This window comes from Morus notabilis, unplaced genomic scaffold (genome assembly GCF_000414095.1).
Source record: "Morus notabilis unplaced genomic scaffold, ASM41409v2 Scaffold635, whole genome shotgun sequence".
NCBI classification, from domain to species: Eukaryota; Viridiplantae; Streptophyta; class Magnoliopsida; order Rosales; family Moraceae; genus Morus; species Morus notabilis.
Window position 1 is genome coordinate 231464 of NW_010360643.1, and position 15547 is coordinate 247010.

The window sequence follows — 15547 nt, forward strand, 5'->3', positions numbered from 1 at the left end:
AGAGTGCAGAGAGTCTGGCGGCTTTAGATGATATATATATATATATATATATTTATTGGTACTTTGAAGATATTGAGAAAAGACTGAAGGTGTATATATATATATTTATTGGTACTTTGAAGATATTAAGAAAAGACTGAAGGTGCGGGTTTACTTGTTCTTTTTTAAAAAAAAAAAAAAGTTTCCTTCTTTGATTGTTTCTTGGTGGGTATAGTTAGATTTATATGAATATTTTCATATAGATTATATGCACATAATTTTTCATATGCTGATTTTTAAAGTGTAATTTGTATGAGTTTTTCACTCGAATTGCACTCAAAACAATGGTAACAAATAATTTGAGAAACTTTTAATCCTTGATTTTTTAAAATCATATTTAACTTATATAGATCTCTAAAAGGAAATCCAAGTCTTAGGGGGTGTTCGTTTGACAGATTTGGTTCAAATTAGCCCAATTTGAATCAGCCCATTAACTCAAGTCAGTGTTCATTACACCAACTACTCCATTCAGACTCGAATTATGATTCGAGTTGAGCGAATTCAATGGAGGCCTGAATTCCCATTAACTCGAATCGCGTCTACAGTAAACTTCGCTCTGCACAACTCGGCAAAAGCCTGTTTTGATTCCCTCGGGAAATTACCGTTGCTTTTCTCATCTCTTCCCACCGAGAGCTGTCTGTCATTTCCCATACTCACAGCTAAGAAAAATTGCAGATCGTGTCTTCTCGATCGTTGATTCCACCCCCGTGACTTCTCGGTCGTGGCTCTACTGGAAATTGCAGATCTTTCTTGTCTGTGGTGTGGGATTCCTTTGCTTTTTGCTCGTGTTTTCTTTCCTCTTTCCACCGTATGTCCTCTGTCGTTTCCCATCATCCACAGCTTACAGAAATTGCAGATAAATCTCTCCTCGGTGAGCTTTGCCCCAGATCTCTCTCTCGTTTATGCATGTCGGTAGAACCTTTTTAACAGTCCTCTTCACTTCCCCCAAAACGGAGGAACTATGTGGTAAACTCCGCGATCGGAAACCTCCGTTGGCGGTTGTTCTGAGCAGTTGTCTCCGTAAGTGGCGACGTCCAACCAAAACTCGCCACTTACGGTGGAGAATCTCAAGGTACCGCAGTCGGCGACAGAGAGATTGGGGTATTCCGAGCTCATCCATCCGTGGGTTCTTGGTTGAAGCGCACACACGTTCATCCACTGGGTCGAATTCGGTAAGTTCTCTCACATTTTCCTTTGAACTTGTTCTCTGTTGGTGCACTTGAGGATCGGTCTTCATGCTTTCTGGATGTCACAGTCATCTTTATATTCACAGTAGGCATTTCCACATGCAACTTTTATGCCCAATTCGAATGCTTCTGATTGCATACCACATGTTTGATAAAATGCCTCAACGGAACATTATACTGGAATTGCTTTTGTTTACTTCGGATTTTTGGAGTACTCTGCATTGCTATAGGCTGCTAGTATTCGGCTGGGATTAGGTCATGTATAGTTTGAATATAGATCTTTGGCTGCTGGTAGTAGACAATTGTGGCCTGAAAATTTGAAACAATAATCTGGATTCCAGGGAACCAACTCTGCGGCAGTTTCCTAGGCAATGGTCCCATGTGCTCTAGTCAAGCTAACTCATTTGATCTTTGGCTGCTGGTCATGTATAGTGTGTATAGTTTTGAGATTAGGCCATTTTACTTGCCACTTAATTCCAGCCACATATTTTACATCACATTGGCTGCCCGGCTGCATATGGTCAACTCTGCGGCTTGTTCCTAGGCAATGGTCCCATGTGCTCTAGTCAAGCTAACTCATTTGATCTTTGGCTGCTGGTCATGTATAGTGTGTATGGTTTTGGGATTAGGCCATTTTACTTGCCATATCAGTTTCCAGCCACATATTTGACAGCCAACCGGCTGCCCGGCTGCATATGGCCAATTCTGCGGTTGCAACATAACAAGGAGTGAGCCTTAGGGGCTAGAATCCGAAAGTGTAGACTTCCAACTTACCATATCACCCTACATTTTGATTATCAATGAGAACTACACTAATTGGCTTATGCGATTACTTCTCATGAAACATTTACATTTCTCATGTTTCTAATGCATTTTTTGTGTTTCATTTATATAAATATACTACACATGTACTACTTGGATGAGAAGATGAGCTCTTCTTCTTCATCTTGACCGGATTATTGGCAATGATGAATCGTTTTTACAATGCATATCAGTTTCGTTGTAGCGCTACTCTTTAAGTATTTAGGCAGTTATTAGTTGCCGCTTTATTTATGCGGGCTATGATGGATTGACCCATCCCCCTAGTGTAGTACTCCGACACTTCCAAGAGGAATGTCATCCCTCACCTCATAAATAAGGCTTGGTAGCGTAACTGCCTTGCCTTAAGGTTAGTGCTCCGAAACTGATGATGACACTTTTATACGAAATTCTGAGCCAAATGAGATGAAACGTGATGCTTTAATCATCCATTCTTCTTTGTCGTGGCATATTGCTCTTTCTTACCATGGGTGGTGGTCTTGATGTTTGTATTAGATGCCGCGAAGAAATGAAGAGGACGTGACTTTCTATTGGTCTGAAAAACAAAAACATGCGCTGTTAATCCGACTTGCGGCTTACAATAAGAACAACAGACGCCAACCGGAGCCAGCTGATTGGGAGCAATGGGCCACAGATTTGTCCCCTCTATTTTCCAGTCCGATTCCTCCAGGCCGAGTGAAGGAGGCAAAGGAAAGACTGAAAAAGAAATTCAATGCTGCGCTTGCCCTTCGCACGAACACCGGCCTCGGATGGGATCCCGTACAAAATTGCCCAACATGCACGGACGAATACTGGGATGACTTCTGTAAGGTTAGTACTTTTTTTATGTACTTCTGTATATGTAGTTGCATAAGATGTTTTCACCCAATTGCTGATTTTCAAGTTGCTGTGTAAACAGACGCACAAATGGGCAAAGCGTGCACGCAACGACCCGCTCAAAAATTATGACCTCTACTACGAGGCCTTCGCGAGTACGCATGCACATGGTGCGTTCGAATCACGGCAGGATGATACCGATGAGGAAGATGAAACCTCACAGCCGCACATAGAGGAAGCGGAGAATGTAGTTGGCGGAACCTCTCAAGCTGGTGAAACTGAGGAAGGTTTTGTTCGAACAATGAGAAGCGCTCTTCATTCGTCGGGACGTTCATTGAATATTGCCTCTTCTTCGCGGCCAATATCGAAGAGACCAAGCAAGAGCGGGGTAAGAATGATGGATCCAGAAGCGAAAATACTTTTAAAGAGTATAGCCAATACTCTTGAAAGGCGCCAGTCTAGCAAAGGCACTAGTTCAGGTGCAACTCAACCTGGGGCTACACAGCCTGGAGAAACGCCGACTTCAACATTTGACCGTTGCTGTGAAGTCATAAGTGAAATGCTACTTGACGACGAACAGGTTGTATCTTTTAGTGAGTATTTGAACTGGAATCCAAATTGTCAGATCTTGTTCTTACGTTTAAAAGAAAGCCAACGCCTGCTCTATGTGTTGAAAACGTTGAAGGCCTTGTCCAATCAACAGGCGCCACCCACTGGACCCACATATAACATGCCCCACGGAACACCATTTATGGGTTCCCAACCATTCCAAACACAATATCAACAACAATTCCCCGGAAATCATCCAGCTTTTCCCCAACAACCCACAAACTTAACTCAACCATCGCCCAACTATCAGCAACCGCCTCACGCTTTTCAACAAGTCCCTCCCAATTTACAACGCCCACCCCAATACTACATGGGTAATCAATACCCCAACTTCCCAGGCCAATTTGGTGGAGAAGGGAATGACGATCACGTGTAACGGCAAGGAACTTATGTGGTTCGAACAATGAGTTATTTTTATGCTTTATGTTTATGTTGTTGACGTTCTTATTCATGAACTCTCATTTATTTGGTTATTAGCGACTTCTGTACTATGTTACATTGTGAGTTTTACATTTATCTTTGCATTTGTGAACAATGTAGAATTGGGCCTACGGCCGCTATCTACCTTTCATTTCCCGTTAATGACATTTGTTTTCACACTATGAGACAGGTTTTACTTTGGAGAATTGTTATTGTTCAATTGTTGTCAAATTATTTGTTGCATATTGGTATTGTAGAGCATATACCACTTTCAGGTATGTCGAATGCCAGCCCATCAAACCAAGGAAACACCCACCCCGTGAATGGTGATTCCGACTCTGAAGATGACTTCGTACTTGGTGCTGCCGCAGTGTGGGTATGTTGCGACGACTTCTTGGAAAGACCTCTTCCAAGACCAAGAAATAATAGTCATTATACAGGTCATCAACGTCTTGGTGATCTGTTAGATGGGCACGAACTAGTGATCTACAATAAGATAAGAATGAGAACTGATTGCTTCAAGCGGTTGAGTTGGTTACTTGAACAAAAGAATCTGTTAAAGAGTACTAGAAATATGAACGTGGATGAACAACTGATGATTTTCCTCACAATTGTGTGCCAAAGCGAAAGTAATAGGGAGACGCAACATCAGTGGCAGCATTCAGGAGCGACAATCTCAAAGTATTTTATGATTGTACTGAATGCCATATATCGACTACGACATGATTTTATTGTGCCCCCATACTTTAACACTATCGACCCGTTCATTGAAACTAGTGGGAGCAAGTACAGGCCTTGGTTTGATGTAAGTCAACATAACATTTTACTTGATTATTCTTTCGTTTATGTTACATAACCTTGTTTGGACTAATCTACTTTTACTTTGCAGAACTGTGTTGGTGCACTTGATGGGACACACGTTCCTTGCGTTCCGCCGCCCGACAATCCAGAGGTATGGAGAAATAGGAAGGGATTTATGTCTCAAAATGTTCTGGGTGTATGTTCGTTTGACATGAAGTTTACATACATGCTTGCTGGATGGGAGGGATCTGCACATGACGCCCGCGTGCTTGAATCAGCCCTTGATGGCCGACACAAAAAGTTTCCAACTCCTCCTGAAGGTAAACATCGTTTCTACATTGTTAAGTGGTAAAAAGTTGGAATTTAATTATCTTCACGGATGATTTTGTAGGCAAATTTTATTTGGTAGATTCGGGCTACGCAAACAGAAGTTGTTTCCTAGCACCATACCGTGGTAGTACGTACCACTTGCAAGAGTATAGGGCACGCCGAGGACGACCTCGTAGCGAGCGGGAGTTGTTCAACTACACGCACTCATCGCTCCGGAATTGTATCGAGCGCACATTTGGGGTGTGGAAAGCAAGGTTTCGCATTCTCAAGATTATTAACAACTACCCAATGAAGAAACAGGTAAAAATACCTATTGCTTGTGCGGTCATACATAACTTCATACGCATGTTTCAGCATGATGATAGATTTATGACACAATACTTTCAAGATGGGATTCCGGTAAGTGAAATCGACCCTGAAAATGCGGAACAAGATGTAAATCAAAATCACAACCCAGATCGGGCAACAGACACAGCAACCAATACAGCATCTTCTACGCAGATGCGCCTCATAAGAGATGAAATGGCAAGTTCGATGTGGCAATCCCAACGCACAAACAACAATCAATAGTAGGCAATTATTTGACAATGTATAATTCGACACATTTGAGGCAATGCTTATTTTCTCTTTTTTTTCATCATTCATTTTTTTTTTCTATGTGACAAGTAATTTATTACTCTATTAATTAATTACATGTACTTCTCATTTGAATATGATATGTTAAAAAACGTGGAATCCTCTTCAATTTAACGGTAGAAGTTTTTTTTTTCATTCATATCATTTAAAATAAAAGAGAATTGAGATGGTAGTTGGAATTATGAATCTGTGAAATGAACACATCACAGCTCGAATTGTGAGTCAAACTTGAGACTCCAATGCACTCCTAAACACTAACTCCAATTCCAATCACAATTCCAATCATGATTCTAACTCCAATCATAACTTTAACTCAAATTGTAAAAATTTTGATTGGTGAAGTGAACACACCCTTAGTGATAATTATAGGATTGTGATAAAAACGAGAAACCACACACCATGAGTGCATTAGGAATTTATTGAAAGCATTACAAATAAAAAATCTCACACCATAAGGCGTACATAAGATTTATCTTTGTGGAAAGTATCAAGGAGTAAATTATAATCTCACACTTTAAAGTGTATATAAGACTTAATTTAAATGTACTGTATCTGTTTAATAACACAAAAAATTAAAATTGTTAGTACAAAAAAGATTAAAATATCAAAATATGTATTTATCTTATTGTTTTAAAATATCACTTTTGAGAATTTATATTTTTCTTTCCCTCATGTCACTATAACCTACACACACACACCTTTTTGTTTTGTTTTTTTCTTTTTTTCTCTCACTTCTCTGCACACACCTACAACCTTTTTGTTTTTTTTTCTTTCTTTCTTCTCACGTTTTTCCACACACATACTTGCACGTTTTTTTCACTTTCTTTCACTTTTCACGTTTCCCCACACACGTACCTGCACCTTTTTTTTTCTTTCACTTCTCTGCACACACACACTTTTTGCTTTCTCACTCTTCTGCACACACCTGCACACACACAGCTTTTGGATGTTTTCAGAAATACTCCTTTTTTTTTCTTCCCTCACTTCTTTCTTTATATAAGAGTATTCCGTAACAATTTTTGGCCATTACTCCACGTTTTATATTCATTTTTTTGTCACATTCTGTACTTTTTTTACTATTATTTCACGTTTTAAAACTTATATTTTTAATCCCGCCTTTCTTTCTCTTTTTTTTTATTTCTTTTTTTTAGACCAATACAAAATTTTATTTTCTCTTTTTTTTTTAAAGTCCATTTATGATTCTTCATCCAATGTATATATATTTTTTTACCGCAAAGAAATACTTTCTCTAATAATCCTAAAATAAAAACCTAAATAAAATAAACCTAAGAACTGGCCCTAAAAACCCCAAATTAGCTCCCCAAATTTATTCTCTATCAGCTCTACCAATGGGGTTCTTGAGTACTATGTTTAATTGCAAAAACATGCACGAAGGGGTCTGCTTAGGGGTGCACAAATAAACTCAAAAACCGCAGTGACCGCCTGCTCCGTCCTGCCCACTTTGGGCGGTTATAATTGAAACCGCTTTTCAACTGGCGGGTGGTTCCAAACCGTCTAACTAAGCGGGCGGGGCTGGATTGAGTTTTTCAGGTGGGAGGAAACCGCCCCTCCCGCCTTTTTTTATTTTTTTTATTTTTGTAATTAGTTCTCTTTCTTCAGCTTTGCCTAAAAGTTTAGTTGTATTCTTTTTTTGCTGTCGGATGTAGTTTTGTTTCTCTAACAATTAACATTATTTGTTGTTGGTGCGAAGGAAACAGTGGTTGATATTGAAATGAATGAGAATGAGTTGGAGGATAATGCTCAATCTAATGAAGGAGAAGATATGCCAATGGAAATTAACGAAAAAACAACCAGTGTAAAGGCAAAAAAAGCTAGGGTGGTGTCCCCCGTTTGGGAGCATTTTGGACATTTGATTTTAGAATTTGGATGTTTCATTATTAGACTTTTTAGATGTTGGATTATGTATGGGATTGAACTTTTGAATTATGATGATTTGGTAATGCTTTTGAACACTAAACCTATTATTTCAATCATATGAATTTCCAACAAATACCCAAATTGGTTGTTTCATAAAACAAATATCAAACGAATACAAAAAATTTCACAAATTTTTTCCCTGAACTTTCAATAATACAAAAATTAGTTACCAAAAGACTAATTAATTTTACAATACAAAACTACATTTTCCATTGCAACCCAGATTCCGGCGAGGACATCGGAGATACCAGATTTTGTGAAAGGCGTTGAGCGAGAGGCAAGGAGATCGACGGAGCGACCCGGAGGGAGGCGAAGACGCCGGCGCGGCGGAGTCCCAGACGGAGTAAGAGACACGGCAGACGAAGACATCATTGACGGAGTTGTCGACGGTGGGCGACGAGGAGAGAGTCAAAAGACCATAGACGCCGTCGACGGTGCCGAAGGAAGAGAGTTCAGAAATGAGTTGAGGCAATGGGGGAAGAGGTGCACTCGAGAATGGAGACTTCACGCTGCCATCGAAAAATTCCTCGCCGGAACTTCATCAGCACCGCCATCAAAGAACAAGGGCGATCTCCATCGCAAGAAAGAAAAAGGGAAATGTCAACTCTAGCTTAAAGTATCGTTGGTGGGCAACAAAATTGGTTGGGTAATCGAAGAATATATATGGCTGTAAGGGTTTATTGGTAGAAAGATCATATATGGGTTAAGATGGGGATCAAAGATCAACGTGTTGTTTAGTTGGAAGATTTATATCATGATTTGAATCATAATTTATGATGTAACGACACTCTTACGAGACCGCCACCGTAGCTTACTTTTTAACTTGTACTTATTGGGGTTTCTTAAAATTTGCGGAATATTTTTTTTTTTTTAAACATAAGAAAGAATACTTCCATAATTCGTAACAATGATTTCAAAAGAATGAATCACTAAATTACTTAAAGCTTTTCTTAATTTTAGTTAAGATAAAACATTCTAAAAATATCTTTCGAATTGAGTGACATTTGAACTCTTGTTTCACATACTCTTTAAAAGCCTTTTTAAAACTAGCCAATATATTCGGGCCATCTAATTTGACCTTAAAACGAATTTCGTGAGAAATCTTAAATTCAAGTACTTCTTAAAGTCCTTTCAAAATCAATCATTTAAACCGTCATGTTAAAAATTCGTTTATTTGTTGCATGCACTATTGCAACGTTCTAAAACTTAAAAACTCAAGAATAGGGTTGTTAGCTACAACCTCAGTTCTCTTAACATACATATGTATGTATACTTTTTAAACATACGTGCTTGAAACCTTTGAATCATATATACATATACATGATTTTACTTTAACTTACTGTGGAAGATTTAACGGTGAGCGGTATCCATTCCCATCTCCACCATTCGCCCGCCGCTCGCCACCACCCTTCAAGAATTGCTCATAGGTTTCTTACCTACAGCATTAACATATCTGATTGAGCTTTCGCTCAGCAAGTAGGAACTATCTCTCGCAAAATAACTGTAAGTTCACATGTATAAATATGCATGAGCTGATTATGCTTAATTATAATGTCTTATCATAGTATTATTATCTTATCTTATCTTTCTTACTGATGGGTCTGAGTGCTCGCGTACCACTTGTGCGCAATCATCGGAACGTGAGGGTTTGCAAGGTCCCCCACGACACCGTGATTATAACTTGAATGTCTCCCTTGAGTCGGAGGACATTATTGTTATTTTCTTTTTTCCCTTGTGGAGCTTGAGTTACCTCCATTGTGGAGGCTGGTACGGCACTCAACTGATATTATTCTTATAAGTTCCTCTTGACTTATTAAGGTGTATGCAATATGACATAGCATAGCATACTATAACATGGAATGTACTCAAACACATATACTTCATGTGCACTGCTTAAGTGTATGCAGTATGATCTAGCATAGTATACATAACATTAAATTAACTCAAGCACATATAATTCATGTGCGCTGTTTATGTATATGCAGCATGACATAGCATCGCATACAATACTTAAAGCATAAACATGCATATATAACATGTGTAACTTTTTCTTTAAAATCTATTCATATTGTAGGCGAGATTCCTGCTTACCTGATTTACAGAGCTAGAATCCACTTTTCGCCAAACAGCCTGTTCTCTTAGTTGCTTACTTCTGAAAATGAACACCCATTGAGAGTGTGAGATTATCTGTCGTTTGCTATTTTATTTTAGCAGCTTATGAAGGAAATCTAACCATTTACTTAAGGCATGTATTCCTTTCCTTTACTGAAGGATAATTTACTATAAGGATCAATTTATTAAATCCTCAAAATCTTATTTTCCTTAATTGCCCTTAACATACTTATGTCTAGGTTGAAAATCATTTACCCAATCTAGTAACTTATTCTCCATAATATTTCCTCATTGGACTCATTATATTATTAAGGCCCAATTCGGCCTAGAAACTTATTCACGGCATTCTAGCTCTTAGGCCATTGAAATTTAAACTCTAACGGAGTTTCTTAAATTAATGCGGGCGTTGGACCCACATCAAATCCTCGAAATTCTAAGGACCTATCGTGTTGGGCTTGTAAGTGCCCGTCGGGATGTTTTGCTCGAAAACTATTAAGCTTTTAAAAGAACTATCATTCGATTTTTATAAAACGATAACTCACTCATTTAGTTACAAGCACTAAAATCCCGTTGTAAAATCTCTTTTCGAATATCGACTTTTGAAAACTATTCCCCAAGTCGTTTTACGGTTGACTTGTAAACCACCGTGAAACTATGTTGTAGAAACTCCTATTTTTTTGAAATCTTTCTTCACGGATATTCCTCATTAAAGCGAGGTCTAAAACCATATTATTTTACTGAAATCACATCTCGGGTTCTTTGATAACCTTTTGTTAAAAACGTCACTGTTTTAGTTTCGTTTTATTAAAACTGTGCAGTTTCTGAAATCTGCATCTTAGATTCGGATTTTGAAAATCTGTTCTTCACGACAATTCTTCAACTCGTCGAGATATAAAATTATCATTTTTATAGAAAGTTGAAATTTAGCCTCTAAAGGCCTCGTTTAACTTAAAACAGTGGCTGCTGTTTTTTTTTTTCTTTTGCTGTAGCAATGCTGTAGCAATCATTTAATAAGGCTGTAGCAATCCTTTTAAAAATGATATAGAATTGCTGCAGCAATCTTCTAATATTGCTGTAGCAATCTTTTTGAAAAGGTTTTAGGATTGCTGTAGCAATCTCTTTTAAAATGCTGTAGGATTGTTGCAGCAAATCTTCTTTTAAAAATGTTGTAGGATTGCTGTAGCAATGCTGTAGCAATCGCCCCTTTTTTTCTATTTCTGAAACTGTGTTTGACAGCCCGTCCGTTTTTACAAACTGGCTTCAAACTTGCTTTTAGAGTTAAAATTGGATTTTGTCATAGTCATAGAAAATGTTCAAAACATCGAGGGCTATAAGTTTAAGTTTTGAAACATTGAAAAATCTCGCTCTAGGGTTCTTATTTTCGCGTTCAAAGTGACTGGAAATTTTTCCTCTAACCGGAAATAAGGAAACTTAAATCAAGCATAATCATACCACATTAAACTAACCTCATAACTCACAAAACTAACATAAAACTCACACACCCTTATTACAACACATCTTCCTCAAGAACCACAAATTTACATCCATAAATCCAAGCTTAAAGTTGGCTAGAAATTAATGGAGAAGAGTTTGAGAACTTACCCTTGAAGAACTCTCTCTCTCCCTTGAAAACCTTTGAACTCCTCTAAGATTTGTTAATGGCTTGGAACTAGAAAGTATAAGGAAATTTAAGAGGAATATTTCTACATTTCAAACTTTACTAAAACATAAAAAGAGAGGGTTTAGAGTTTCCTTACCCTTGGAGGAATGCTTGACTAGTCTCCTCCTAGACCCTTTGATCTCTTTCTTCTTCTTCTATGGTTTGCTAGTGGCTCAAGATTGGAAGAGTGGAGGAAAACATTTGAGAGGAAATGTTGTAGGGTGGCCGGATTTTTGAGTGGGGAAAAAGCTAGGAGAAAAAAAAATGAAGCTTATCCTATGTTGGTTCCTTTTATAGGCAACTTGGAAATTATTTTTTTAACACCAATTCCACTCCATCATTCAACCAAATTTTTGGTTCAAATCCCCCTTTCTTGGCCGGTTTTGGAAAGAGAAAAGAAGAAGCAACTTGCCATTAATTCCCCTTCAACCACTAACATCACATCACCTTAACATAAAGTCCTCTAGCACACTCCACTAGCCAAAGGTTTGGCTCTATTTTTGCATGCATGGCCGGCCAAGTGGAGAAAGAGAGAGAAAAAAATCTCACCTACCCCATTGTACTCTTGTCCACTTTCTTAAGTTTCCCTTTGAAACTGATAAAAATTATACTGACTATAAGAAAATAACTTAGCAGACAGGAATTCGTTTCCATTTATGACGGCTCCTTTTTCTACTGCTTATTTACAGTTAAATGTTAAATCCTTGACTGCTTTGGATATCACATTAAATTCTTATTCGCGTAATATCTTGAACTGTTTCCAGTCTTGAAATTAATTCTAGATTGAACAAATTCTAAATTTAACTTTCCTGCGTTAATTCCCGGAAATGACGTTGTTTCTGACGGTGTCAACTCCCGAGTTCACATTGTACCCTTTTACTATGGGTATTTATCTTCTGACTTTAACCTAGCTGTCGGCAATTAAGGATTTTCACTTTTTTTAAAATGTCAGTGCGTTTTTTTTATACGCTGCTAACATCATGCTGTGTTTGGAGATTCTTGAAATTAAGATTCTCAAACTATACTTGTACTGAAAATTATTCTGCCTTAAAGTACAGCGAGAATTTATCGATCGAACTTACTCAATTGAAAACATAAACTTAACATGAAATTTGCTACAGAATTTAGGAATACAGATTTTAATTCCATAAATCCTTCATTCACAATATAACATAATATTTTCTAGGAAAATCCTTGGCTTAAATACATAAATTGTATTATTTAAGGTATGGGATTTTCTCAGTCATTACACATGATTTATTATAGTGTTTTCTCTCATAAAAAATACACGTAAATCGAAAATAATTCTAATCACATAATTCTAATACATGAACTAAAACGTCTCTTAAATAAACTTGAAATGCACAAAACTAAACACATTTCTTTCCGGGGAAAATGGAAATGGGGAAAATGATTGAGTATCGTTTTCAGATTTGCTATTTTTTGGGAATAGATGTAAAACGTTTTCAACTTTTGTTTTTAAGAAACGCGGTGCCAACGCGTTGAGAGCATTTTCATTTTTTTATTCTCAAAAAACATAGGCACTAACGTCTACACATTTCTTTACCAATATATATATATATATATATATATAGAGAGAGAGAGAGAGAGAGAGAGAGAGAGAGAGAGAGAGAGAGAGAGAGAGAGAGAGAGAGAGAGAGAGAGAGGGCATCTTCATCCAATAAAACACGCTAAACATAACATCTACACATTTCTTTACCAAACATATATATATATATATATAGAGAGAGAGAAGAGAGAGAGAGAGATGGCATCTTCATCCATGGCCTTTCAGTTTCAAGTGAGTTGCTCTCTTCATAACAACTACGAGCACTTGAAAACCGCATTCTCCTCTGCAGTTAAGGTTCGTTGTGGATTCTCATAATAATCTCAATACTGTGTGTGAAGTCATGGCGTAGTTTACATTAATACAATAAATTGTTGTTGTTTTTGTTGCTGGTGCTGCTGTTGTTGTTATTAATATTATCGTTCTCACAAAAAAAAAAAGAACTTTTATTCAGAGCCACTCAGGGAAAAGAATCCAACCATGCAACAGAAAAATCCTCAGAAGTTAAAACCCATGTAGCCATTCCATGAGCTGGTGAGTTTCAACCTGAATGACAAAATTTACGCCAGAAAAATTCAAAGGCATCAAATAATCCTCAATATCTTGTACAACTAGAGCACCTTTTGAATCAAAGTAGCCCATTATTAGATTTGACTATATAGAGAAGAAGAACCAGTACACTTAACAGCCAAAGGATAAAGGCTTCAAATCTCAAAACTTTTTTGTTCCCTGTCAGCACCAGTGATCATGTGTTTCAGCTTCTGAATCATCCCCTTAAATCATTCCCCAGATAATCAAACACCCAAGAGACTATCAAATTTCTATTATGCCCAATTTAGCATTGTTGTGTTGAAAACTTTTCTTGTGATTGTGTTGTTAATCCGAAGTTATTGTGACAAAATAATATGTAGAAATTTAGGTATTTATTAAATTATGTACAAAATTTTTGTGCATATATATAATGATTAAAATAAATATATTTTAACACACATATTTATAGTAAATTTTATTTTTATTTTTAAGGTTAATACTCCCGTTTATTATAGCGATTTGAGCTTTGTTATATTAAAATTTTTTTAAAAATAGTCACATTTAATTTTTTTACTACAGTAAAAAATTTTCACATAAAATTATATTTTAACTTAAATTAAAAATTTAAATTAGTGAATTAAATAGGTCCTTACACCACAATACTAAAAAAAATATGATTTTAATTTTGGTGTTTAAAATATTTTTAAAAATAAGCAAGGACACGTCTTCTTGTGCACATGGAAAAGCTCTCCTCTTGGAATGGAACTAAAGTGACCTCCAGAGCTGAAAATTCGGGCCACCCGGCCCGGCCCGGGCCCGGCGGCCCGAATTATCATTTCTGGCCGGGCCGGCCCGAATCGGCCCGGTCCGAGCATAATTTATAAAACTATTAAAAAAATAAAACGAAATTTATAATAAATAGTGAATATTGTAAAATTTTAATGAAATAAGACTTTATTTATGTATTTATAACTGCCTCATTAAAAACCTTACCAAGAAAAACCCATTGGGATAAAACCTTGGTAAGGAAAAAAGAGTGCAGTATTATTTTTACAGTTACAATTTATATTAAGAAACAAAAATATCTAACTGCCTGCTACACTACTCCCCGCATCAGAAGCGTCATCGTCAATGTATAAATTTTGAAATTGATCTATTAAATCGCTATTTTCGGCTGTGTGTTGCATTTGCAAAGAAGCATTTTCCCAATCTTTTAGACATATTAGCACCTCAACCATTTCTGGAGTCAACGAAGTCCTTCGTTCTTCAATTATCCTCCCAGCTGTGCTAAAGGCAGATTCTGAAGACACCGTTGATACTGGAATAGTTAAGATATCACGTGCTAATATTGAAAGTATTGGAAATCTTACACCTTGTAGCCTCCACCATGCCAAAATTTTGAAATTGTCATCATTATCAGCACCATCTATCACCGAGAATTCTGTCTCAAGGTATCTGTTGAGCTCCGTATATTGTGTCGTCGTTGGTGTTGATGGTGGTGGCATGACACTCGGAGTCGCAGTTGATGATGAACTAGAGCCACCACGATGAGAAGATATAAAATTCCAAAACTTCTTTTTTGAGCGGGCCGGCTGATCTTGTTACGTTTGTTGAGTTGTCAAGTTACCGAACTTGTTCTCGTAAATTGCATAAATCTCAAATAACTTTTCACGTGTGTTAACAACCTGTGAAGTATAATCTATATCCAACTGGCCACCGATATGAGAAAGAACATTTCCAAGACCGGATAATTTTACTCTAGGATCCAAAATAATTGCTAAACAATACAATAGAGGAATTTCAGACCAATATTTCCTAAACTTTACTTCCATTTGTTCTACTATCGGTTTAAATAATATATCATTTCTATACGTTTCAAATAAGTCTGTAATCTCACAAATTTGATGCAACACTAATGGAGAAGTAGGATAATAAATACCAGATAATAAAACAGTAGAATCATAAAAAACCTCCAAAAAACACACAAATCGTTCGCAAATAAACCAATCATTTTCCTGCAACATTGTTTTGCCCATTTTTGTATTGAAAAAAATAGTGATAATATTTTTATATGGCAAAGTA

The 15547-nt window shown here is 37.0% G+C and overlaps 3 protein-coding genes across 6 annotated transcripts in view; all 3 read left to right on the forward strand.

The window, feature by feature from the left end:
• LOC21392096 (carotenoid 9,10(9',10')-cleavage dioxygenase 1) overlaps positions 1–15547 on the forward strand; it is a 32841-nt gene that overhangs the window by 3598 nt on the left and 13696 nt on the right. Inside the window, exons 1-2 of one of the 3 annotated variants that reach the window (XM_024164805.1) lie at positions 12996–13231; positions 13376–13468. Coding sequence is in view for 2 of the 3 variants with exons in the window: in XM_024164804.1 (XP_024020572.1) it covers positions 13136–13231 (96 nt within the window). In the remaining variant the exon portion in view is untranslated. Of the gene's footprint in view, positions 1–12995; positions 13232–13375; positions 13469–15547 lie in introns of those variants that run through there. The other 2 variants (XM_024164804.1, XM_010096899.2) reach the window with 2 other exon arrangements.
• LOC112091368 lies at positions 4168–5591 on the forward strand. The gene is made up of 4 exons (XM_024164803.1): positions 4168–4695; positions 4780–5011; positions 5101–5321; positions 5376–5591. Exons 1-4 carry the CDS (start codon positions 4168–4170, stop codon positions 5589–5591), a joined length of 1197 nt encoding a protein of 398 aa, XP_024020571.1.
• LOC21392095 lies at positions 6865–8442 on the forward strand. 2 transcript variants are annotated; one of them, XM_024164807.1, is made up of 3 exons: positions 6865–7208; positions 7369–7473; positions 7819–8442. In XM_024164807.1, exons 2-3 carry the CDS (start codon positions 7390–7392, stop codon positions 8203–8205), a joined length of 471 nt encoding a protein of 156 aa, XP_024020575.1. In that variant the 5' UTR covers positions 6865–7208; positions 7369–7389; the 3' UTR covers positions 8206–8442. The 2 variants fall into 2 exon arrangements, with proteins under 2 accessions (XP_024020575.1, XP_010095200.1); XM_010096898.2 differs by lacking the exon at positions 6865–7208 and having other exon boundaries at positions 7234–7473.